This window comes from Branchiostoma lanceolatum, chromosome 8 (assembly GCF_035083965.1).
Source record: "Branchiostoma lanceolatum isolate klBraLanc5 chromosome 8, klBraLanc5.hap2, whole genome shotgun sequence".
Classification (NCBI taxonomy): domain Eukaryota; kingdom Metazoa; phylum Chordata; class Leptocardii; order Amphioxiformes; family Branchiostomatidae; genus Branchiostoma; species Branchiostoma lanceolatum.
The window spans coordinates 14,265,494-14,292,516 of NC_089729.1; the positions used below are offsets into that span (position 1 = coordinate 14,265,494).

Consider the following 27,023-nt stretch of genomic DNA (forward strand, 5'->3'; position numbering starts at 1 on the left):
TGTCGAGGTTTGAGTTCACATTTCTCATAATTTGCTGCGAACTGGCATTAAACACCAACACGGCTGAAAAGCGTAAGAATCGGTGTGTTTTTGGTGAAAATTGATATCGAACCCGAGCCATACTTCCGGATAACCGTCCGCGTTGAAGGTAAACTGCCCCTTTGACCCAGATTGACCTTTGTAGCGTTCTGTTCTAGAGGAATATCCTTCATTCCAATACACAGTTGTTTGGGCTCAGAAGTATTTCCTGGAAGAGATGGTCGCTGGACTTGAGGGTGTGCAAAATCGAATTGAGACCCAAAATAAATTACCAAATTGGCAGGGGGTGTTATAAATGTAAATATCAATCACTCCTGACATTTTATGACGTAATATCAAGTAATTATGACGTCAATAATGTGATTTTCTTGGCTAACGCCGTCTAAATTAGACATTCCCGAAATACCTTACGGTACTAACCAATAATTTAAAAAAAAAGGATATCTTATTGATATCAAAGTCTACCAAGTAAACGGTGACCGCATTGACGTAAAAACGACGTCATAGAATGACGTCATATGTATTTAGTTATCCCTTGGCATCCGCCATCTTGGATCGTCAATCACTACTCTTATTTGTTTACTTGTCACGCTCAGGGCAATCCAAACTTGGACAAAATTGTGGACACCATCGTCGCTGAGTATCGGGATCCAACTACACCCGACGACCCGCTGGCGATCATCAACCAGTATTCACATTTGAATGGAGATGCCTTGTTTATAGGTCCTACAATGCTAGCAGCTGAAAAGCATGCTGGTAAGTGGTATTTTTATACAAGTATTTCGTATTAAGATAATTCGCTGTAAGATGTGTTCACACTTTTTATTTATCCTTATATATTTAAAATTAAGTATCTACAGTTATAAGTAACGTATTCACTAAAAATGTCATTTCTTTCGAATATCGTAAGAACATAATCTATTCTCTCAAGGACTGCTACAGTTTAGCTTTGATAGTATCTCTATTTTTCATTCTATAAATGTTATCAACGTTTTGAATCCTGCTTGACAGATGCCGGTGCTCGTGTCTTCCTCTACGAGAACCAGTACCGACCTTCCATCCACCCGAACAGACCAGACTGGGTGGGATCTGACCATGGAGACGACCTTTTCATAATTTTCGGATTCGCGTTCCTTGAAGGTGTTAATCAAACATACTCCAAAGAAGACGAGGAGTTTACCCTCATTATGATGGCGTACTGGGCAAACTTCGCACGAACTGGGTAAGAACTCGCCACTTTATACATAGAGAAGGTAGACATGATTGCAGACTGAGATTTGCATTTTAGACTTGATGTATAGATGACATCCTTTCATATCGCGGTAAGTTTTAGGTTCTTGGTACTTAGACATTTTCAAAAAATGAATTTGCTGATGCATTACAGTGACCCCTCCGACTCCACCGGCGGACCCACTGACAGCCCCTCCCTGCCGACCTGGCCTCAGTACACACCTGACAACCCGGTCTACATGAAGCTGGACGTGGTGCCGACCACTGACGTCGACCTGAAGCCGGACAAAGTCAAACTTTGGAACGAGGTCATCCCTGGCTTGGCTGCTGAAAGTACGAAAACTATGAAATATTAGTTAGTTGATAAAAATCACCATTTTTATAGCCTTTAAACTACGTAGCTATACAAACACTTTATCAAGGTGCTTGTCAAGTATTAGGCAACTTTTGTAAATTGATGATTTTTCAACAGGTGATGTGAGAAACTATATCAATTAGTAAGTAATAGGAACTGTTTTGATTGTTGTTCGGACAACAGTTAACAGTTGTCGTTGCCAAAAATGAATGCATTTGGAATCATCAAGTATAATTCTTATGAAGTCCGCACATGTAAGTTCAAAAACTGCGTAGCGTATGACCGCCAATTTTTTTAGAAGTCTGCCCATACGCAAATAAAAGCTTTAATTACGATTCTATGAAGTACAAAAAGCTGCGTCTACCTCCGTGTTGGTGTCGCTATAGCTATGACGTCACGTGAAACAGGCCCTGTACCTAAGTGGAACATATCGTCCGTCATCTTGAATTTCGACCTTTAACTTAATCAATTTACCCATAAGTTATATATTTTAGATCAGAAAGGCTTCATCAAATCAACTAAGGTGTCACCACATTGTTTGTCCTTACTACAATCTACAGCCGGCCAGAACGACGGTCTTGTTGTGTCCACGGTGACCGGACAAGTACGTGGAACAACCACCCACACAACCGACCTTCCTTACAAACCGATCTACGCTTTCCGGGGCATCCCGTACGCAGCGCCACCTGTTGGAGAACTCCGGTACCGCCCGCCCCAGCCTGCCCTCCCGTGGGAGGGAGTGAGGGAGGCGGTGGATTACGGCTCTTACTGTCCCCAAAATCTCTCCGGGCTTAACCAGCTTGACTTTCCTATGGAGTTTGGAGAGAACATGACCATGAGCGAGGACTGTCTGACAGTCAACGTCTACACTCCGACTGTAGCAGCGGATGCCGCTTTACCGGTAACTTGTTGACACTATGTGATAAAGAACAATGACAATACTTTACAAATACATAAATTATGTAGCAGCTTTAAATCATCCATACTTGCATTTGTTTTCGTATGTAATCACAGCATGAATTGTGCAAAGGTAAAAGTGTAAAGTTTAAGGTTATTTGTTTCATTTTGCAAATTGACCAGTCTTGTAAAAAGAATATAAAATCCCTAAACATGGATGTTTTCTCACAATGCATTATGGTATTTTTCATGGTAAGTTTCCATGTACTTTATAGCAGACAACTCGGCAAAATTCGTACATTTGCATTCATAAAAATACCGATTCTGTAGCTTTTTTTTCTGACATGTTGAATGTTATGTGTTCTTCGCAGGTACTTCTGTGGATACATGGGGGAGGTTTGATGGTATTCTATGGTTCTCCTCCCGGATGGGAGGCTCTTGCTGCTCACCAAGACGTCGTGGTGGTCTCCTTCAACTACCGTCTCGGTGTGCTGGGTTTCCTCAGCACGGGAGACGAGAACATGCCGGGAAACTACGGACTCCTGGACCAGGTCAGTAGAAGCAACGATCGTTATCAATTCTTAAAAAAAACCTCTTACAAATGCTTTTTCTTTTTTCAAGTATGTACATTCTACTGATATTGTATACTAACAAGAGTAATACGCATACAATACAGGTCCATGCCATGAAATGGGTGAAGGAGAACATCCGAAGCTTCGGTGGAGATCCAGAAAGAGTCACCATATTTGGAGAGTCGGCGGGCGCTATTAGCGTCTCCTATCTGCTTCTGTCGCCCCTCAGTAAAGGTCTGTTCCAGAGAGCCATCTCACAGAGTGGTACCTGGAAAACATTTCCAGTCAACCCTCAGCCACTCGCAACCACCAAAATGTTTGCGGAAAAGGCAGGTTGTGAGATGGAAGATCCCGCAGCCCTAACGACCTGTCTGAAAGAGAAGTCGGCTGAGGAGCTTATGGAGGCGGTCCAGGCCTTAGGGCCAATGTTCTATCTTGTACCAGTGGTGGACGGGACATTTCTGACGGCTCACCCCACGGATCTGATGGAGAAAGGAGAAATCAACACGGCCGATTACCTTGTTGGATTCAACAACCACGAGGGTGGATGGATGGGGCTGTCGAGTTTCCTTGAAGGGGACCCACATGATGGGATATCTCAAGAGGAATTTGTCAAACTAGTGAAGATGATCTTGTCATTCGTTTACCCGGTGAGTATCTTGTCATTCGTTTACCCGGTGAGTCCGCAACGCATCTTAAAACCCTAGTCCTGCTACGTCCGACAATTGTCGGGTTGAACATTCTGGGTCTATATGCTAGCCCTGCAAGGTTGAGAATATTTCTAGAATGCGTACGTTTCCCCACGCGGTTGTTGTAAAGCGTGGTAACTAAAATTGAGCAATATCAAACGGGTACCCTTTCTTTCAAATTTTTCTGGGTACTTCAGCAGCGCCGGTATATTTTTTCTCAGAACTCCAGCAGGACAAGGGTTAAGATTAAAGTGTAAAGAGTGATCTTCGCACGATAATTTAAAGACGTAAGTTATGTCCCACCTTAACCATACACACTGTTCTCCATACCAATGGAAAAATAGCACTTTAGATTTATAAATGAAGTTTATCAGGGACGGGGTGCATTACAAACCTATTGGCATGCTTGTTTTTGAGGTGCTTTGATTGGTTATTCTAATATGATGAAGGCTGACCGACGTATTTACCTTTTGTCTTAGAAGATTAGCTATTTACCATAACTATTAGTCAGAAATATGAATAACAGCCTGTAACAGTTAGTAAAAGTAAAAGGGTAACAGTTAAACATGAACGCCTTCCGAAGAAGATGTTGGGTAATGTCATTGGCAAACCAGATTAATCCAATATAGTGTTTCCTATTCTAGGAATAACTATTTAACAAATAACTGATTACTCTTATGTGTTTTGGCATCACTCTTAGGGCAATCCGAACTTTGACAAAATCGCGGACACCATCGTGGCTGAGTATCAGCATCCGACTACGCCCGACAACCCACTGGCAACCCTGAACCAATTTACACATGTCACTGGAGATAGCTTTTTCATAGCTCCTACAATGCTTGTTACAGAAAAGCATGTCAGTGAGTACAATTTATGCACCTCACGTTTGTATTCGGATAATACATCTTATTCAGAGACATGTGCATATACAGCTCAAACATATGGAGTATGATATAATATTTCAGTCACTAACTCAAAATGTATTTTTTCTTTGCCTTCATGTAAAAAAGCATCTCATGTTAGCACATAAAGATGCCTGTGCATAGAGATACGAATACAATTATTTTTTTCGAGATGCACTTATGATTAAGACACAGTCTATCATTTTATTTCTCATTCTATAATTCTGATTATTTTTTTTAATCCTGCTTGACAGATGCCGGTGCTCGTGTCTTCCTCTACGAGGACCAGTACCGACCGTCCATTCACAAGAACAAACCCGACTGGGTGGGATGTGAGCACGGAGACGACCTGTTCATGCTCTGGGGAATCCCGTTTCTCGACGGACCTGTCAAACCCCTAAACTACACTAAAGAAGACGAGCAGTTCAGCCTGGATATGATGGCGTACTGGGCAAATTTCGCGCGAACTGGGTAAACATTTGTTACTTCAAATTATCCACTATTGCACACCAAGAGAACACAGTGGGATGTTTGACTGGAAGTAGGTATAGTTTTGTGACATCTTTTTATATCGTGCTATCTTTTGGATTCTTGCTGCTTTTAGTTTTCACTAAATTTGTTTATGCGTTACAGCGATCCCTCCGACTCCACCGGCGGACCCACTGACAGCCCCTCCCTGCCGACCTGGCCTCAGTACACACCTGACAACCCGGTCTACATGAAGCTGGACGTGGTTTCGACCACTGAAGTTGGGATGAAACCAGACAAAGTGAAGCTGTGGAACGAGATCATTCCTGATTTGGCTGCTGCAGGTAAAAAAAAAAACATTAAAATTTAGTTAATTAGTTGGAGTCCTTGCCATGCTTTCCGTCTATAGGCCGGTTACCATCACTCTCTCTATAGCCCGTGGCCCCCACAGTTGGTCAACGTTCAGGCATCCCATGTTCAATACATTTTTGAATAGGCATTGTGGTCTAATGATCTTTTCCAAAAAAACACAAAATGGATGGAATGAGGCTGGATGATCTATATTATTTTCCCAAATTTATTTGGAAGGCATTGTGTATTGCTTTTATGAATCAGGTAAAAATTTAACATCCGTCACTATAGATTTGTTTGAATGGTCCAAGTCTCTTGTCCGTTGAGACAATTCTTACTTTTTTCTCAGGTAATGCGGAGTGTCCAGTTGTGTCAACTGAAACCGGACAAGTAAAGGGTACTGTCTTGCACGCCACCGACCTCCCAACCAAGCCGGTCTACACGTACCTCGGCATTCCGTACGCAGCGCCACCTGTTGGAGAACTCCGGTACCGCCCGCCCCAGCCTGCCCTCCCGTGGGAGGGAGTCAGGGACGCCGTGGAACCAGGTTTTTACTGTCCCCAAAATCTAACATACCTTAACTCGATGGACCTCCCTTACAAACTTGGAGAGAACATGACCATGAGCGAGGACTGTCTGACACTCACTGTCTTCACCCCGACTGTAGCAGCGGACGCAGCCTTACCGGTGAGATTTTATAGAATAGGAAATACAATGTTCAACATATGGTGGCTATATATATCTTTATACATATTTCATACTTGACACGAGGAAAAGAGTTGTAATTTGGTCTGGGCCCTGGTGATGTTTAAGATCATACCCGATTCACGAGGGAGCCACGTGAAGGGCAACCAATCAGAAACAAGGAAATACGCGAGGTAGAACCTGTGAATTTGTTCCAGCCCTTTTTTTTGTCGGCAGCGGGTAGGCCTGTCCATAATTTTTATGAAACTTAAAGGAGGACGATTTTCTTCATTTTACATACATTTTGAAACAATATCGAAATGTTCCTTCATACATTTTGAAAGCAAAAATCATAATGTCTAGCAATAAGAAAGACAAAGTTAACCTAGGTTTGCACATATCAGAAACAACATAGAACTTCTTTGCCATCCGTTTCCAGGTTCTTTTTTGGATCCACGGAGGTGGTCTATCCATGGGTATGGGGTCGATAAATGGATACGAGGCTCTTGTTGCACACCAAGATGTCGTGCTGGTCTCCATCAACTACCGTCTCGGTGTGCTGGGTTTCCTCAGCACGGGAGACGAGAACATTCCCGGAAACTACGGATTCCTGGATCAGGTCAGTGACACTATTAAAGATCAGTATTGAAATCCCACCCTCAACAGGAAAGGGGGCCTACGCGTCGAGCTTTCCAGCACCTCGGGGTTGCCCTACCACCCCGCGAGAAAACAATAGCTCATTTAGCCAAACGAACAGACAAACCAAATCACTGGGCCAAGTTCAGACGTCTCCGCAACAAATTGAAGAAAATGTTAAATGCTAAATATGCAAATCATTTGATTAATCTGGGAGACATCGTACTGAGTAACCCTAAATGATTTTGGTCCTTCTTCCACTCTAAGACAAAGTCTAAAAATCTACCAGACAGAATGAAACTTCAGGATGAGTCTGCTGAGTCTGCTCAGGAGAAGGCAGAATTGTTCAATAACTTCTTTTACTCTGTTTTTAACTGTACCGATGGGGAAACCCCGTTGCCCGACTTGATTGATACTTCTAGTGTGCCAAAAATCTCTTCAGTTACATTTTCTGTCAGCACCATTGAATCTATTCTCAAAAACCTGGAAGTTACAAAGGCCACAGGGCCGGACGATCTCCCAGCGATGGTATAAGTGTGCAGCCCAATTAGCACCATCTTTGGAAAAACTGTTTCAATTATGTGTGAGCAATGCAAAAATTCCGAGTATGTGGAAAAAAGCTAATATTACTCCTGTTTTTAAGAAGGGTGATAAGAGTGCCGTATGTAATTACAGACCTGTGTCGTTATTATGTATCACAAGCAAAGTTTTCGAAAGATGTATTTTCAACTCTCTTTATCCATTATTGTCAAACACTCTTTATCCCCTTCAACATGGTTTCGTCAAGGGTAAATCCACTACCACCCAACTTTTAGAAGTTTACGAGGAAATAGGTGAAGTACTGGATAAATCTGGGCAAGTTGACGTAATATTCTTGGATTTTTGCAAAGCATTTGATAGTGTCTCTCATAAACTCCTAGTACACAAATTGAAATCTTTTGGGTTCTCCAGACAACTACTTGCTTTATTTAACGACTATCTTTCAGAACGTTTTCAAAGAACTGTCATAGAAGGCGAAATGTCTGATTACTTACCTGTGTTGTCAGGTGTCCCCCAGGGATCCATATTAGGGCCATTCTTGTTTCTATTATTCGTTAATGATTTACCTGACTGTGTTGAATTTGGTAAAATGGCCATGTTTGCAGATGACGCTAAATGTTTTAGAAGAATTACTTCGATTTTTGATTGTTTTAAATTTCAGTCCGACTTAGATCGTCTTGTGGCCTGGGGGAAAACCTGGGAGATGGAATTTCATCCATCTAAGTGTTCAGTTGTTAGTATGACACGTAAAACTTCACCTGTTGAATACCCTTATAGCATGTCAGTTTCTGTACTCAGTCGACAAGATAGTTATAATGACTTAGGAGTTCATGTACAACATAACTTATCCTGGAATTCTCATGTACTTAAGAAGATATCAACATGTAACTCAAGACTTGCAATGATCAAGAGATCAGTAGGCTTTAATGCCCCATTTACTGTTAAACTCAATTTGTATCGATCACTGGTGATACCACATTTAGACTACTGTTCTCAGGTATGGGCACCGCATACAAGATTGTATCAGCGCAAAGTAGAAGGTGTTCAAAGACGTGCTACCAAGTACATCTGTAATGATTACGAACTTAACTATAATGACAGATTAACCCTTACCAACCTTCTACCATTGTGTTACAGACGAGAACTTTTTGATATCTTATTTCTTTTCAAATGTTTCCGCAACGGTGCTATGTCCAGTATCAGGGTGAAGTGCACGAAGTTTGGGTGTACGAAGTTGTACGAAGTTGTACGAAGTTGTACGAAGTTAAAGCCGTTTCCTACTGGCTTTGAGGCTATATCGGGGGTCACAGATGACGTCAAATCGTTTATTGGATGACGTAATCTAACTTCGTACAGTAGGCAGGGTAGGGTGTCAAGTGTACGAAGTTGTCCGAAGTTGTGCAAAGTTACGTGACGTCATCTAACTTCGTACAGTAGGCAGGGTAGGGTGGCAAGTGTACGAAGTTGTCCGAAGTTGTGCAAAGTTACGTGACGTCATCTAACTTCGGACAGTAGGCAGGGCCGGGTGGCATGTGTACGAAGTTGTCCGAAGTTGTGCAAAGTTACGTGACGTCATCTAACTTCGTACAGTAGGCAGGGTAGGGTGGAAAATGTACGAAGTTGTCCGAAGTTGTGCAAAGTTACGTGACGTCATCATACTTCGTACAGTAGGCAGGGTAGGGTGGCATGTGTACGAAGTTGTCCGAAGTTGTGCAAAGTAACGTGACGTCAGCAAACTGCGTACAGTAGGCAGGGTAGGGCGGCATGTGTACGAAGTTGTCCAAAGTTACTTAATACATAGTAAAAACTTATATATATGTAAATATGATACACACCACTCACGCATATAAACAAATAAAATATAGATGCACATAAATCATCACAAAAACAATGTTCATGCATTGTAAAAAATTCATTTATTTTAGTTTAGTTAGTTTTATTTAAGTCTTTTAGTCTTTTATTTCTCCTCCTAAAGTTCGCTTAAACAATGCACACAAAATAATTTAAGTTCACTCTTACTATTATATTTCCATTTTTTGCGTCACTTCTAAATACAAGTACCTGAAAACATCTCCCATATCTATTTATAAACTACATGTATTGCAGTCTTCTTTCACTACTTTGTATCATAAGAAGTAGTAGTTGCTATTTTATTCCTTGTAATTTAACAATTAATTGAAGTACTTCCACCATTTAGTACAGAAGTATGGCAGTTTCTGCCTGCAAGGTCACACCCCTTTTACATAAAAAGACTGTTTAAATTGATCGCCTTTTATTGGTTGTCGGAGCAAAGTCGTCGTCATCGTCGGCATCGCATAGTGGAGACAGCATCGTTGAAGCGGCGCACAACTTCCTTTTCTCTCCCGCCACATATACGCATATCTAAATGTTGTTTCAAATTCATCGTCAAAGTTAGGATGACGTCATAACTTCGGACAACTTCGGACAACTTCGCACACCACCCGGCTGACTGTCCAAAGTTAGGATGACGTCATGGTTAGGGTGACGTCATAACTTCGGACAACTTCGGACAACTTCGTACACCACCCGGCTGACTGTCCAAAGTTAGGATGACGTCATGGTTAGGGTGACGTCATAACTTCGGACAACTTCGAACAACTTCGTACACCACCCGGCTGACTGTCCAAAGTTAGGATGACGTCATAACTTCGGACAACTTCGGACAACTTTGGACAACTTCGGACATCTAACTTAACTTAGGACAACTTCGTGCATTTCACCCTGATACTGGACATGGGTGCCGCAACGTGTACTGTACCAACATTTCTCATGTCCTCAATGTATCCAGACCTACTAGATCACTTCGCTCTACAGTCCAATTCCAACTTGTACCACGGCCATGTAAAACTGAATCATTCTCATTCTCTTACTTTAGTCGTATTGCCGTCATCTGGAACAATTTACCACTAGACATTCGCCAACATATGTACTCAAACCTCACTCTACAGTCCGTTAAAAAACTCTTGATTTCATATTATAGATCCCGATTAAGTGACACATTTTCTGTTGATAACTTATGTACTTGGACGACCACTTGTCGTTGCTCATCTTGCATAGTGACATAGCTTAACCGTTTACCCTGTTTTCCTTATCATTTGACCTTATTACTCCCTTTTTTTTAATGTACTTCTTTCAGTATTTGATGTCTTTCATTTATTGTTTTTATCTCAACTTTGTAAATTTTCTGGGGGAGTCGGCCTCGTAGAGGAACTAGATTCCTGTTGCCGGCTCCCCTCAGATTGTACGCAATCTGTGAATTTGAATAAATAAATAAATAAATAAATTTACTCAAACAACAAGTGCTAATTGACGCAACCATGTCTTGTCATCGACTTGAATCATCCTGAATTGTCTTTACCTTATTTAGCTAAGTTTAAACCTACAGCTATTTTACAGTTTAAGGTATAATCAGTCCAATGGTGGTGTCTGCCTCTATTATCGGTTGACGTCGACAATGGCATTATTTACGTTCTGTACAGGTCCGTGCAATGGAATGGGTGAAGGACAATATCCGAAACTTTGGCGGAGATCCAGAAAGAGTCACCATATTTGGAGAGTCAGCAGGTGCCGTGAGCGTCTCCTATCAACTCCTGTCACCCCTCAGCAAGGGTCTGTTCCAGAGAGCCATCTCACAGAGTGGTACCTGGACAACAATGCCGGTCAACCCTCAGCCACTTCCGCTGACGAAAATGTTTGCCGAAGAGGCCGGTTGCGAGACGGAGGACACGGCAACCATGACGACCTGTCTGAAAGAGAAGTCCCCACAGGACCTTTTAGAAAGCTTCCAAGCTTTACAACTTAAGATGGGCCCCATGTATTTTTCACCTGTAGTTGATGGGACGTTTCTGACGTCTCAGCCCATGGATCTTATGGAGAAAGGAGAAATCAACACAGCAGATTATCTTCTTGGAGTCAGCAACCACGAGTTCGGATGGTTGATGCTGCCGTTTGCAATCCAAGGTGACCCTCTTGCAGGGATATCACAGGAAGACTTTGTCAGACTAACAAAGACCGCGGCGTCAATGGTTTACCGGGTGAGCACAGACCACTTTTGATTTATATTGCAAAATTGCAAACGTTTAAAAACACAAAAAAAGGCTCGAAGTATTGTTGCATAGCTGTATTCAGCATTATTTTGGAGTAACAGCCAAAGAAGATTTCCACTATTTTGGAAAACATTTGTTGATCTCATGACGCGCCTTTCCTTCTCTATTCTATCTGCTTAGTGAAGTGATCTTTTTTCTGTATCCTTGCTTCCCTTTCCACGCTTAGGACAATCCAAACATGGACAAAATGGTGGACGCCATGGTGGCCGAGTACTCAGCCAAGTCCGATGACCCAATGGCGATCCAGTACCAGTTCTCTCACCTGTATGGAGACTTCCTCTTCGTTGCCCCCACAATTATGGTGGCTGATAAACATGCTGGTGAGATTTGAATGGATATTTGATTGTGCAAGTTATTGAATGTATCTTGTGTATATGATGAGCACAAAATATGCAGTTGCATTATATTAATTTGTTATAAACACGTTATCAGATTTTTTTAGATGCTACAATAAAGGGAATGTATTTACTCTGCAGCAAAATATCTTTAAGTACACCTTAAATCATGCATAAAGGTTTGCTTCTTTATTTGACAGTGTTATTAATTCACGAACGGCAATACCTACCTTACATTACATTACAATGTGTATCTTACTGGAAGATTTTCCGTTTACTTTCTACTCGTACATAGACATTTCAAATAGTCCTATATGCGTACCTCATTATGTTGACTGTTGTTCTTAACCCTTATCAATAGGCGCCGGTGCTCGTGTCCTCCTCTATGAGAACCAGTACCGACCTTCCATTTACCCGAACCGACCCGACTGGGTGGGATGTGACCATGGAGACGATATTTTCATGGTTATGGGAATACCGTTCTTTGACGACCAAGGGGCGACAAACATAACATACTCTAAGACTGACGAGAATGTCAGCTTGAGCCTGATGGCGTGCTGGGCAAACTTCGCACGAACTGGGTAAGGATTGGCCACCTCATATAAAGACAAACCCACAGCTTAACGTCAATGCTAGACAGCGGCATTTTACCCCGGACACAGTTACTTTTCATATCATGATTTTATTAAGTTTCTTCACTGCCAAAAATATTTTTTCTTGCTTTTCCAGTTTTTTTTTAAATCGTCGACGAATATTTCTGAATGAATAAGAAAGAAATAATTAGTCTGATTCTTTCCATGGCAATACTCACATGCACAACAAAGAATACTTACCTAATTCTCTTAAGTTAAACTATTTCTCAAAAAGATTTTCACCTACAAGATTTTCTAGTAATTTATGTCTATTTTTCTTAATTTCATAGACTTCAAGGTTATGTTTAAGATAATATTAGAATTTTTCTATCCCCTTTCTTGAAAAATCTTACTTTAAGAAAAATATTGTACGAAAAATAACTTAAGAAAAAATTCTTAACTCGTGGACAAAATGTTTTTTCTTAAGCGTAGTAATTTTCTTAGTAAGTTTTCTTCTGTATAAGAAGAAACAAGAAAAATGAGAAAAGCCATTTTCGGTAGCTGTTGGTACTTCAACTTTACACTAAATTTGTTGCAGTGATCCATCCGACTCCACTGGCGGACCCACTGACAGCCCCTCCCTGCCGACCTGGCCTCAGTACACACCTGACAACCCGGTCTACATGAAGCTGGACGTGGTGCCGACCACTGACGTTGGGCTGAAGTCTAAGAAAATGAATCTTTGGAACGAAGTCATCCCCAAACTGGCTGCTGTGAAGAAAGATGAACTTTGAAAATCCCTCACAGAAAAAAATAATAATTTGTGCTGCTACTCTGTCTCAACTCAAGTAAAATTCCATGTGTTTTGATTTATCAACGTTTATGTTTGTTTCGATACATGCATCAAATATTTTCATTCGTATACTTTAGATTTTATAGTGGCAGAATAATATCATATTGATTGTATATGCGTATCGACATTAATTGCAGTGCGTCTTCATACAAGTGCCAATTTTGAGAGTTTGAGACTTTTTTCATTTGTGTTAGATTTATGTCTTGATGAAATTAACGTATGACCAATCCTGATACGACACTGAGACAATGAACGTGATTGTTTACTTTACACCGAAGCCAACACTCAAGAGTACATCGTTGTTTTATGATTGACGTATGTCAAGAAAAAGACTACCGTTACTTATTAATTAACATTCCTGGAGTGAATTTGAACCTCAGTAATACTAAAATGTGAACCTTGAAGATTAGAATGTTTTTTCTAGGATACATTTGTTTTAGTTTCTTTTAGTGCAGAATAGTACGAAGTCATTAAAACTTGTAGTTGCTACTTTGGTCATGAGTGACCACCTTCAAAATGTGTTATTCTGTTCTGTGTCAATCATTGGATGCACCCTGATCACTGAGCTGAGACAGGCTAATCACGTCGTTCAATGAAACTTAATCCAAAGAGAAGTTGGCCATTCTAGTTTAAATGTTAAAGTATCATTAACTGTGTTTAGCGATCTTACATAGAATTTGTCATATTTTGGCTCATAATCAGTTGTGCTCTTTCAGCCGATAATTGAGTGAATACTGTTATTAAAACTGAAGATTTGAAACGAGCAGTATTATCAGTAACTATGAAAATCACCTAACTTGCATGATATATATGTCTTATAATAATCACGTTTACACAACTTGCATATGTCAATTTGAAATCTCTATCAGAGTTTGAATGTGCTGGCCTTTCCGCATTCATATGATAATGTCATCTCTTTCCAAATTACATATTTTGCAAATCCAAATACATCTTCTTCGGGAGACTGTTGACAATTCCAATTGATTATGCAAATGATGTCAAATCATTGACAAAATCTATGATATTCACCTTTATCGAACCTTCATGTGTCACTAACTTGAACATGCCATCATTACCAGTAAGGTATTAAACAATTTTCATTCTGTAAATTAGGCCATCAATTATATGATTTTCATTATTTATATCCAGTAATGTTTCCTTCGAGCAGATTTGCATATGCAGTAGAGTACGAAGATCCTGTCATTTAGCACAACTGAAACATTTAGTTTGATCATGCAAATCAAGTAATAATTTGCATAATTAACCCATCACGTCACTTCTTTCCGGACACAAGAGCTATCCACTACCCAGAAATCATCACCATAGCATATACAGAACACAAGATATAGAATGTATCAAAACCAGTCTTGCTGCAGTAACACGAAAAAACGCTGGAGGGCCCATAATCTAATCATATCTTCATTTCAGCACAATCTACCAACGTACCAAATATCATTAATATCCATTTACAGTTTCTGGAGTTATGCTCTCCACAGACAAACACACACGAAAACAGAAGGTTATTAACCTTCTTGGCGAAGGTAAAAACAACAAAGTTATGTATAGCCAGGTAGCCCCACAAAAGCCTTGTGACACACAAAACTTCTGTACATAAATATTTTTCTACATTAGCATGGGGGATAATATGGGCATCTATGATATCCAGCACTGTGTGAAAATAGGCAAGACATGAGCAAATGTTCATATATGATAACTGTGTTAGGTTGTCAATGACTGTTGTTGACTGAGGCTAGAAACAATACACGATGTTTTATGTTCTACAAATTGGTTTCTCTTCTTTATCGAAAATTTTTTGTGGGTTATGTTTCCTCGTTCGACAATGCTGCGTGTACTAGTAGTGTCGTTCAGGTGGTGGTGCTACTTACAGTGCATAGAAATAAGGCACCTTGTTGAAAAACTGGTAATTGTCGACACGGATCACTGCAAGCATTGGCAAGAATGTGTAAGAGGTATTTTAGACGGGGTTACTCATGAATAGAGACATTGTTCGACGAAGTAACTTGTTTATTTGCATTGCATACCTGGCAAACCGCCTCAAGGCGTAACGCACCAGATTTGTACTGAAGACTACAAGCTGCATATCCGATGTCTGTCTATCCGTCTGTTAGTGGATGGCATAACTTGAGAAGCTGTGGATGAATTCTTATGATGTTTGGTATGTGGGTGGGGGTTAAAAAAACGAAGATCAAGTTCAATAATTGGCCACCTAGCAGCGTTATATGGTACTGCAGCGTAACTCCCGTTTTAGATATCTCGTGTTCTAGACATGCTGAGGTTGTAATTTGTGAATGGCGAATAGCTCGGACGGCAAAGGGTACTGGTAATTCGTGTAGGTATGTATACGTACCCTCCAGCTTTTTGGAACTACAGGAACTAATCTTATTTCAGACTTTGAGACTTTGAAAGAGAAAAACCTAAGAAGCCGATGACGGATTGTCATGATTTAGTATATAACGTTAGTTTACGAAAAACCGGGATTTTTTCGATACGAGTTAATAAAAACCAATCTGGCAGAACAATGAACCATTCCTTTTTCTGTTATTCTGTCAATATCATGGATTACCTTTGCACTAATGCTGTATATGCTATATTTTCTCTCTAGTCGTGTTGATACCATGATATTGTAATTTGAAACTACCGTCCGCCGCACGCGGAATGACGGTGCTCTTGGACAGGTGCTAACATTTTTTCGGGAGAGAAGATTCGTCATTATTATCTTGCCGCTAAGCAGCTTTTTATATAGCAGCTATTGTTTCCACCTTGGCTTGAAGAGAGTGCTAAATTAAAGTCATATGAACGTGTCCAAGCAAAAAAAAAACCCAAAAAAAACGACAAAACGGCCGTACCGCACGCATCAGACCCCTTCGGTAACAACTCGTTTGTTGAGTCGGTAGAACGTCCCTCAAAGTCGATCACCACCGTCATGGCAATTTGTACATTCGTGGGGACGTTAGTTGGATGCCGTAGCAATGGTAATACTTAATACTATGTCCATATATTTATGCCTGTATTAGGAGCAAACTTTGAGGACAATATCGCCCTCAGTCTACTATCACACACAACATTTAGACAAAAAGTGTTCCTCACAAACCTTTGTCGTCTGCTGAATGACAGGATTCTGGGTAATGAATTTGGTGGCGGGAAAATACACCGTAGTGCCGTAGCCATAGGTTGCAGCAACAAACTAGCTTTTTTGATGATTGATCACACTTAGAGTCCAGTTGCAGGTTAGCAAAAGAGATTCTAATAAGTTATCTTGTAATTAATTGTGTTTAGCAGGAAGCGGATGTGACATTTGTCTTTTGAACCAGCAATTAGAATGTCAAATAAAAATTAAAATTATGAGACACGGATCTTGGCCCCATATGCATGTGCATAATTTATCAGGAAATGCCATAATTCATGAGCAATAGCCTGCTTAGATTTTTATACGTTGAACATGCACTTGCGTTATTTTGGAAGAGAAGATGATCAACTGTATTGTGTGGAATTGAGATGGCTTTGTTATGTTTTGACAGGAGATTTGCAAACATTTAGATGTTTCACGGATGGAAAATATCCCGGATTTCTTATAACTGTATTACATCAATCCCCACTAGGTGCTACAGCCGGCCAGGATGACGGTCTTGTTGTGTCTACTGTGACAGGACAAGTCCGTGGAACAACCACCCACACAACCGACCTTCCCGACAAACCGATCTACGCTTTCCTGGGCATCCCGTACGCAGCGCCACCTGTTGGAGAACTCCGGTACCGCCCGCCCCAGCCTGCCCTCCCGTGGGAGGGGGTCAGGGAGGCCGTGGAATACGGTTCTTACTGTCCCCAAAATCTTACTTCCTTCAACAAGATGGATTATGACTTTCCAATGGAGTTTGGAGAGAACATGACCATGAGTGAGGACTGCCTGACAGTCAACGTCTTCACTCCGACCGTAGGAGGGGATGCCGCTTTACCGGTAATTTTTACCCGACCTCATTAATAAAAAGCATAATATTTGACAAAGGCTTAAATTATGCTACAAATTTCCATCACTGAATTTCTCAAAGCTACATAAGACTGAACCATAATCGGTGGCTTCTCCGTTTTAATGCACGCCAACATGGAATAATGTTTTGAAGTGTAAACCTACGTTGTCATCACCATTATTGTTTCAAATGGAATATCAATATTACTATACCTGGAAGGGTCCGAATTTTCCTACTACCATATTTATCATCACGCAAGTGTTACATTTAAGACACACCTTAGCAAGGTGTGTATATCAAAGCTCATAAAAATATGATGCTTTAGATTTGCCTTTAGCTTTGGTGAATTTTCTTTGCAGGTCCTGCTGTGGATCCACGGAGGAGCCCTAATGTTGGGTATGGGGTCACCTCCTGGATGGGAGGCTCTTGCTGCTCACCAAGACGTCGTGGTGGTCTCCTTCAACTACCGTCTCGGGGTGCTGGGTTTTCTCAGCACGAAAGACGAGAACATGCCAGGAAACTACGGACTCCTGGACCAGGTCAGTCGCAGCAATGAGTCGCAGCAATGACTTAGGCCATTTTCGATGAGAAATATTACTACCTGTTTCCTTTATGCATGCCCATTTTGCTGTTAATTCATATCAAAAAGAACGATTTTCTTGCTGTACAGGTCCATGCTATGGAATGGGTGAAGGAAAACATCCGAAACTTCGGTGGGGATCCAGAAAGAGTCACCTTATTTGGACAATCGGCAGGAGGTATCAGTATCTCTTACCATCTTCTGTCACCCCTCAGTAAAGGTTTGTTCCAAAGAGCCATCTCACAGAGTGGTACCTGGAAAACATTTCCTGTCAACCCCCAGCCACTTCCGCTGACGAAAATGTTCGCGGAGAAGGCCGGTTGCGAGATGGAGGACACGGCAAGCATAACGGCCTGTCTGAAGGGGAAGTCAGCTGAAGAACTTTTGGAGTCGTTCGATGCCTTATGGCCTATGCTATACCTTGTCCCGGTAGTTGATGGCACATTTCTGACGACTGACCCCATGGATCTGATGGAGAAAGGAGAAATCAACACAATAGATTATCTTCTTGGAGTCAACAACCACGAGGTCGGATGGGTGGCTCTGTCTCATTTCGTTCAAGGGGATCTTCATGTTGGAATATCTCAAGAAGTATTTGTCAAAATAGTGAGGACAGGAACGACTATGGCTTACCAGGTGAATACGCTATTCGATAAGAGCGGTTTTGCAAGATAATTCGCAAATTTGTGAGTTATGTCCCGAACCCATTTTAAACATATAGGCCCAGTGATATCTGGTGAATGTCCAATTATTTGCATAACGATGACTGTTAGTCTTTAGTTAGAATTATTTGTGAAAGTGGTGGATATCTAGCAGGGACTAGGACATTATAGACATCTTGCCGCGGTCATTTGAATCTGATGAAGGCTGACAGACATCCAGGATTTTGGTGATGATTCTCTGCTTTCTTAGGACACAGTCTTAAACTAGCTGTTTACATGACTCTGAAAAGTAATAAATTATACTCTAATAATTCTTGTATCACTCTCAGGGCAATCCAAACCTGGACAAAATAGTGGACACCATCGTCGCTGAGTATCGGGATCCGACTACACCCGACGACCCGCTGGCGATTCAGTACCAGTATTCACATGTGCAAGGAGATTCCATGTTTGTAGCACCTACAATGCTTGTTGCTGAAAAGCATGCCGGTAAGTAACATTTGGATACTGTACCTGATTTTCATATTACAGCAATGCGCTGTATTTGTGTGTTTCCAGTTAAGTCATCCTTTATATACAATAAAATGTTCTAGTAGGAGAAAAATGGGTTTCAGTATGTCTCACCTTTTCCTTTTTAATGTCAGAAGTTCTCACTAAAAGCAACTCAAGTCATCCTTTTTAGTACATTGTAAATTCGAATATCATATAAGCTATACTCATTATGGGCATTTTTAATTTTTGTTCAATTGAATAAGGCACATTCTTAAACTTTAGAATCTCTTTTCTCATTCTATAAATGTTGTTAACGCTCTTGAATTCTGTTTGAAAGATGTCGGTGCTCGTGTCTTCCTCTACGAGAACCAGTACCGACCTTCCATCGACCCGAACAGACCCGACTGGGTGGGATGTGACCATGCTGACGACCTTTTTTATAATCTGGGGACTTCCGTTCCTCAAAGGACCTGTCAAACCAGTAAACTACAGTGAAGAAGACGAGGAGTTCAGTCTCATTATGATGGCGTACTGGGCAAACTTCGCACGATCTGGGCAAGAATTCGCTACTTTCTACCTGGGCAAGCCTATATAGAACTACCTGTACAAATAGATAGCTGGCAGTGGCATTTAAAGTTTTGGTGGCGTCTTTTTTTCAAATCGTGGTATTTTGGTAATTAGTGTCTGATGATCGTTACAGGGATCCTTCCGACTCCACCGGCGGACCCACTGACAGCCCCTCCCTGCCGACCTGGCCTCAGTACACACCTGACAACCCTGTCTACATGAAGCTGGACGTGGTGCCGACCACTGACGTTGGGCTGAAGTCTGAGAAAATGAAACTTTGGAACGAGATCATCCCTGACCTAGCTGCTGTGAAGAAAGATGAACTTTGAAATCCCCGTAAAGATAGTGTACCATTCGAAACTTTATTCAATGTTTACAACATCGCAGGCTGAGACAGCCTGAATTGCGTTGCAATTCACAATTCTTACAGCAACAACACGTCATCATTTCATAATAAGATTAAATGTTAAAATTACACAGTATCACAGATCGAAGGTACAAATGACACGAATCATCTCAAATCTGCTACCAATCTAAGAGGCATCGTATACATATTAAGACAAAACATTAAGAATACAGTATTGACGGTCATTAGTGTCCGATTTTTGCTGATCATTATTGCATGATTTTGAGCGTTCTAGGAATAAAGGATTGTTAATGTCTCTTTGTTCGGCTGAGCGGTATTTTGAAGGTTGATGTTCGTCTAAGTTGGTATGGAGTGTCCTCGGACTGCACCAGGAACTGCCGGCAGGGATGTGTATCGTCCGCCACCACCCTCCCGAGCTCACGCGCGTCTGCCTCGCGTCTCCGCTTCTCCAAGGTCGGCAGCTGGTCGTAGGGGATACCAATAACCCTGCAGCACGTTTTTTGGACCTTCTCGATCTCATCTGACAATCCACGAGGTAGTCCTCCCCACACCGGTGAGCCGTACTCTAACACCGGCCGAATGAATGTAGTGTAGATCTGAAGGAGAACATCCACTGGCAGCCCCGCTCGCCTCGACAGTCGCAGGTAGTGTACACGTGGTCTTACTTTGGACAGCATATAATCAACATGGAGACCCCAGGACAAGTCATTAGTGACAACTCGGCAAAATTCGTACATTTGCATTCATAAAAATACCGATTCTGTAGCTTTTTTTTCTGACATGTTGAATGTTATGTGTTCTTCGCAGGTACTTCTGTGGATACATGGGGGAGCTTTGATGGTATTCTATGGTTCTCCTCCCGGATGGGAGGCTCTTGCTGCTCACCAAGACGTCGTGGTGGTCTCCTTCAACTACCGTCTCGGTGTGCTGGGTTTCCTCAGCACGGGAGACGAGAACATGCCGGGAAACTACGGATTCCTAGACCAGGTCAGTAGAAGCAACGGCCATCATCAATTCTAAAAAAATCTCTTAAAAATGCTTCTTCTTTTTCAAGTATGTACATTCTGCTGATATCGTATACTAACAGAAGTAATACGCATACAATACAGGTCCATGCCATGAAATGGGTGAAGGAGAACATCCGAAACTTCGGTGGAGATCCGGAAAGAGTCACCATATTTGGAGAGTCAGCAGGCGGTATTAGCGTCTCCTATCTGCTTCTGTCACCGCTCAGTAAAGGTCTGTTCCAGAGAGCCATCTCACAGAGTGGTACCTGGAGAACATTTCCAGTCAACCTTCAGCCACTCGCAACCACCAAAATGTTTGCGGAAAAGGCAGGTTGTGAGATGGAAGATCCCGCAGCCCTAACGACCTGTCTGAAAGAGAAGTCGGTGGAGGAGCTTATGGAGGCAGTCCAGGCCTTGGGGCCAATGTTCTATCTTGTACCAGTGGTAGATGGGACATTTCTGACGGCTCACCCCACGGATCTGATGGAGAAAGGAGACATCAACACGGCAGATTATCTTCTTGGATTCAACAACCACGAAGGTGGATGGATGGGGTTGTCGAGTTTCCTCGAAGGAGACCCTCATGATGGGATATCCCAAGAGGAATTTGTCAAACTAGTGAAGATGGGCTTGTCATTTGTTTACCCGGTGAGTCCGCAACGCATCTAAAAACCCTAGTCCTCCTATGTCGGACAATTGTCGGGTTGCACATTCTTGGTCTATATGCTAGCCATGACAATTGCTGGGTTGAGAATATTTCTAGAATGCGTACGTTGCAACCGCGCGTTTGTTGTAAAGCGTGGTAACTAAAATTGAGCAATATCAACGAGTACCCTTTCTTTCAATTTTTTCTGGGCACTTGAGCAGTGGGGGTATATTTTTGCTCTGGAACTCCAGTAGGAGAAGAGTTAAAACCAAAGTGTAAAGAGTGTCTTCGCACGATAATTTAAAGACTGTGAGTTATGTCCCATCTTAACCATCAACAGTGTTCTACATTCAGTGGATAAATAGTACTTAAGATTTTTAAAAGACGTTGATGTCTTTCAGGGACGGGTGCGATATAAGTATATTGCCATGCGTGTCTTTGAGATACTTGATTCGTCATTCGAATATGATGAAGGCTGACAGGCGTAGTTACGCATTGTGTTAAAGATTAGCTATCTAACTTGACCATAACTATCGGTCAGAAATTTGAATCACTGTCTGCAACAGTCAGTAACAGTAAAAGGGTAACAGTCAAACATATTGGAACATCTTGGGTAATTTCATTGACAAACCAGATTAATACAATTTAGTGCTTCTTAGGGATAAGTATTTAACAAAGAAGTGATTTTCTCTCATGACATATGTTTTGGTATCACTCTCAGGGCAATCCGAACTTTGACAAAATCGCGGACACCATCGTGGCTGAGTATCAGCATCCGACTACGCCCGACGACCCACTGGCAACCCTGAAACAGTTTACACATGTCACTGGAGATAGCTTTTTTATAGCTCCCACAATGCTTGTTACCGAAAAGCATGTCAGTGAGTAAAATTTATGCACCTCACGTTTGTATTCTGATAATACATCTTATTCAAAGACATGTGCATATACAGCTCAAACATATGGAGTATGATATAATATTTCAGTCACTAACTCAAAATGTATTTTTCTCTTTGCCTTTATGTAAAAAAGCAACTCATATTAGCACATAAAGATGCCTGTACATAGACATACGAATTCAATTTTTTTTTTCGAGATGCACTTATGATTAAGACACAGTCTATCATTTTATTTCTCATTCTATAATGCTGTTTATTTTTTTTAAAATCCTGTTCTACAGATGCCGGTGCTCGTGTCTTCCTCTATGAGGACCAGTACCGACCGTCCATTCACACGAACAAACCTGACTGGGTGGGATGTGAGCACGGAGACGACCTCTTCATGCTTTGGGGAATCCCGTTTCTCGACGGACCTGTCAAACCCCTAAACTCTCTAAAGAAGACGAGCAGTTCAGCCTGGATATGATGGCGTACTGGGCAAATTTCGCGCGAACTGGGTAAACATTTGTTACTTCAAATTATCCACTATTGCACACCAAAAGAACACAGTGGCATGTTTGACTGGAAGTAGGTATATTTTTGTGACATCTTTTTATATCGTGCTATCTTTTGGATTCTTGCTGCTTTTAGTTTTCACTAAGTTTATTTATGCGTTACAGCGATCCCTCCGACTCCACCGGCGGACCCACTGACAGCCCCTCCCTGCCGACCTGGCCTCAGTACACACCTGACAACCCGGTCTACATGAAGCTGGACGTAGTTTCGACCACTGAAGTTGGGATGAAACCAGACAAAGTGAAGCTGTGGAACGAGATCATTCCTGATTTGGCTGCCGCAGGTAAAAAAAAACACACTAAAATTTAGTTAATTAGTTGGAGTCCTTGCCATGCTTTCCGTCTATAGGCCGGTCACCGTCACTCTCTCTAGAGCCCGTGCCCCCAACAGTTGGTCAACGTTCAGGCATCCCATGTTCAATACATTTTTGAATAGACATTGTGGTCTAATGATCTTTTACAAAAAACACAAAATGGATGGAATGAGGCTGGATGATCTATATTATTTTCCCAAATGTATTTGGAAGGCATTGTGTATTGCTTTTATGAATCAGTTAAAAAATTAACATCCGTCACTATAGATTTGTTTGAATGGTCCAAGTCGTCTCTTGTCCGTTGAGACAATTTTTACTTTTTTCTCAGGTAATGCAGAGTGTCCAGTTGTGTCAACTGAAACCGGACAAGTAAAGGGTACTGTCTTGCACGCCACTGACCTCCCAACCAAGCCGGTCTACACGTACCTCGGCATCCCGTACGCAGCGCCACCTGTTGGAGAACTCCGGTACCGCCCGCCCCAGCCTGCCCTCCCGTGGGAGGGAGTCAGGGACGCCGTGGAACCAGGTTTTTACTGTCCCCAAAATCTAACATACCTTAACTCGATGGACCTCCCTTACAAACTTGGAGAGAACATGACCATGAGCGAGGACTGTCTGACACTCACTGTCTTCACCCCGACTGTAGCAGCGGACGCAGCCTTACCGGTGAGATTTTATAGAATAGGAAATACAATGTTCAACATATGGTGGCTATACATATCTTTATACATATTTCATACTTGACACGAGGAAAAGAGTTGTAATTTGGTCTAGGTCCTGAAGATGTTTAAGATCATACCCGATTCACGAGGGAGCCACGTGAAGGGCAACCAATCAGAAACAAGGAAATACGCGAGGTAGAACCTGTGAAAATGTTCCAGCCCTTTTTTTGTCGGCAGCGGGTAGGCCTGTCAATAATTTTTATGAAACTTAAACGAGGACGATTTTTTTCATTTTACATACATTTCGAAACAATATCGAAATGTTCCTTCATACATTTTGAAAGCAAAAATCATAATGTCTAGCAATAAGAAAGACAAAGTTAACCTAGGTTTGCACATATCAGAAACAACATAGAACTTCTTTGCCATCCGTTTCCAGGTTCTTTTTTGGATCCACGGAGGTGGTCTATCCATGGGTATGGGGTCGATAAATGGATACGAGGCTCTTGTTGCACACCAAGATGTCGTGCTGGTCTCCATCAACTACCGTCTCGGTGTGCTGGGTTTCCTCAGCACGGGAGACGAGAACATTCCCGGAAACTACGGATTCCTGGATCAGGTCAGTGACACTATTAAAGATCAGTATTGAAATCCCACCCTCAACAGGAAAGGGGGCCTACGCGTCGAACTTTCCGGCACCTCGAGGTTGCCCTACCACCCCGCGAGACAACATTAGCTCATTTACTCAAACAACAAGTGCTAATTGACGCAACCATGTCTTGTCATCGACTTGAATCATCCTGAATTGTCTTTACCTTATTTACATAAGTTTAAACCTACAGCTATTTTACAGTTAAAGGTATAATCAGTCCAATGGTGGTGTCTGCCTCTATAATCGGTTGACGTCGACAATGGCATAATTTACGTTCTGTACAGGTCCGTGCCATGGAATGGGTGAAGGACAATATCCGAAACTTTGGCGGAGATCCGGGAAGAGTAACCATATTTGGAGAGTCAGCAGGTGCCGTAAGCGTCTCCTATCAACTCCTGTCACCCCTAAGCAAAGGTCTGTTCCAGAGAGCCATCTCACAGAGTGGTACCTGGACAACAATACCGGTCAACCCCCAGCCACTTCCGCTGACGAAAATGTTTGCAGAAGAGGCCGGGTGCGAGACAGAGGACACGGCAGCCATGACGACCTGTCTGAAAGGGAAGTCTCCAGAGGACCTTTTGGAAAGCTTCCAAGCCTTACAACCCAAGATCGGCCCCATGTATTTTTCACCTGTAGTTGATGGGACGTTTCTGACGTCTCAGCCCATGGATCTGATGGACAAAGGAGAAATCAACACAGCAGATTATCTTCTTGGAGTCAGCAACCACGAGTTCGGATGGTTGGTGCTGCCGTTTGCAATCCAAGGGGACCCTCTTGCAGGGATATCCCAGGAAGATTTTGTCAGACTAACAAAGACCGCGGCGTCAATGGTTTACCGGGTGAGCACAGACCACTTTTGATTTATATTGCAAAATTGCAAACGTTTAAAACACAAAAAAGGCTCGAAGTATTGTTGCATAGCAGTTTTCAGTATTATTTCGGAGTAACAGCCAAAGAAGATTTCCAATATTTTGGAAAACATTTGTTGAACTCATAAGGCGTCTTTCCTTCTCTATTCTATCTGCTTAGTGAAGTGAAATCTTTTCTCTGTATCCTTGCTTCCCTTTCCACGCTTAGGACAATCCAAACATGGACAAAATGGTGGACGCCATGGTGGCTGAGTACTCAGCAGAGTCCGATGACCCAATGGCGATCCAGTACCAGTTCTCTCATCTGTGTGGAGATCTCCTCTTCGTGGCCCCCACAATTATGGTGGCTGATAAACATGCTGGTGAGATTTGAATGGATATTTGATTGTGCAAGTTATTGAATGTATCTTGTGTATATGATGAGCACAAAATATGCAGTTGCATTGTATTAATTTGTTATGAACATGTTATAAGATTTTTTTTGAATGCTCAAATAGAGGGAATGTATTTACTCTGCAACAAAATATCTTTAAGTACACCTTGAAGCATGCATAAATGTTTGTTTCTTTATTTGACAATGTTATTGATTCACGAACGGAAATACCTACCTTACATAACATTTTGTATCTTACTGGAAGATTTTCCGTTTACTTTCTACTCGTACATACACATTGCGCATAGTCTTGAGTGCGTTCTTCATTGTATGACATGCTGTTATTAACCCTTATCAATAGGCGCAGGTACCCGTGTCCTCCTCTACGAGAACCAGTACCGACCTTCCATTTACCCGAACAGACCCGACTGGGTGGGGTGTGACCACGGAGACGATATTTTCATGGTTATGGGAATGCCGTTCTTTGACGACCAAGGGGCGACAAACATAACCTACTCTAAGACTGACAAGCATGTCAGCTTGGGCATGATGGCGTACTGGGCAAACTTCGCACGAACTGGGTAAGTATTGGCCACCTCATATAAAGACATGCCCACAGCTTAACGTAAATGCTAGACAGCGACACAGTTACTTTTCATATCATGATTTTATTTAGTTTCTTCACTACGAAAAAATATTTTTTCTTGCTTTTCTAGTTGTTGTTTTTTAAACTCGTGGACAAATATTTCTGAATGAATAAGAAAGAAAAATTAGTCTGATTCTTTCCATGGCAATACTCACATGCACAATAAAGAATACTTACCTAATTCTTTTAAGTTACACCATTTCTCAAAAAGATTTTCACCCTCAAGAATTTCTAGAAATTCATGTCTATTTTCTTTTTGATTTCATAGACTTCAAGGTTATGTTTAAGATAATATTATAATTTTTCTATCGCCTTTCTTGAAAAATCTTGCTTTCAGAAAAATGTTGTAAGAAAAATAACTTAAGAAAAAATTCTTAACTCGTGAACAAAATGTTTTTTCTTAAGCGCAGTAAGTTTTCTAAGTAAGTTTTCTTCTGTATAAGAAGGTAGTGTTGGTACTTTAACTTTACACTAAATTTGTTGCAGCGATCCATCCG

General features: G+C 41.6%; 2 protein-coding genes across 2 annotated transcripts in view; both read left to right on the forward strand.

Annotated features, from left to right (window-relative positions):
* Positions 1 to 27,023, forward strand: part of LOC136440671 (uncharacterized) — a 79,268-nt gene that overhangs the window by 6,645 nt on the left and 45,600 nt on the right. The window contains exons 5-21 of the mRNA XM_066436768.1: positions 636 to 795; positions 1,051 to 1,261; positions 1,424 to 1,602; positions 2,185 to 2,525; positions 2,893 to 3,072; positions 3,198 to 3,743; positions 4,483 to 4,642; positions 4,939 to 5,155; positions 5,318 to 5,496; positions 5,853 to 6,190; positions 6,627 to 6,806; positions 10,864 to 11,418; positions 11,657 to 11,810; positions 12,187 to 12,406; positions 23,116 to 23,294; positions 23,653 to 23,990; positions 24,426 to 24,605. Of these exons, the coding sequence (XP_066292865.1) occupies positions 636 to 795; positions 1,051 to 1,261; positions 1,424 to 1,602; positions 2,185 to 2,525; positions 2,893 to 3,072; positions 3,198 to 3,743; positions 4,483 to 4,642; positions 4,939 to 5,155; positions 5,318 to 5,496; positions 5,853 to 6,190; positions 6,627 to 6,806; positions 10,864 to 11,418; positions 11,657 to 11,810; positions 12,187 to 12,406; positions 23,116 to 23,294; positions 23,653 to 23,990; positions 24,426 to 24,605 (4,317 nt within the window). The remainder of the gene's footprint in view (positions 1 to 635; positions 796 to 1,050; positions 1,262 to 1,423; positions 1,603 to 2,184; positions 2,526 to 2,892; positions 3,073 to 3,197; positions 3,744 to 4,482; positions 4,643 to 4,938; positions 5,156 to 5,317; positions 5,497 to 5,852; positions 6,191 to 6,626; positions 6,807 to 10,863; positions 11,419 to 11,656; positions 11,811 to 12,186; positions 12,407 to 23,115; positions 23,295 to 23,652; positions 23,991 to 24,425; positions 24,606 to 27,023) is intronic.
* Positions 16,195 to 20,199, forward strand: LOC136440433 (pyrethroid hydrolase Ces2e-like). Its single transcript, XM_066436478.1, has 6 exons — positions 16,195 to 16,204; positions 16,871 to 17,226; positions 17,596 to 17,775; positions 17,907 to 18,452; positions 18,808 to 18,967; positions 19,308 to 20,199. Exons 1-6 carry the CDS (start codon positions 16,195 to 16,197, stop codon positions 19,463 to 19,465), a joined length of 1,410 nt encoding a protein of 469 aa, XP_066292575.1. The 3' UTR covers positions 19,466 to 20,199.

Bases quoted from the DNA above. Each gene is read 5' to 3' on its own strand.
- LOC136440433 (XM_066436478.1), top strand. The intron at 18,453-18,807 runs GTGAATACGCTA...TATCACTCTCAG, and splicing joins GAACGACTATGGCTTACCAG to GGCAATCCAAACCTGGACAA. The intron at 18,968-19,307 runs GTAAGTAACATT...TCTGTTTGAAAG, and splicing joins TGTTGCTGAAAAGCATGCCG to ATGTCGGTGCTCGTGTCTTC.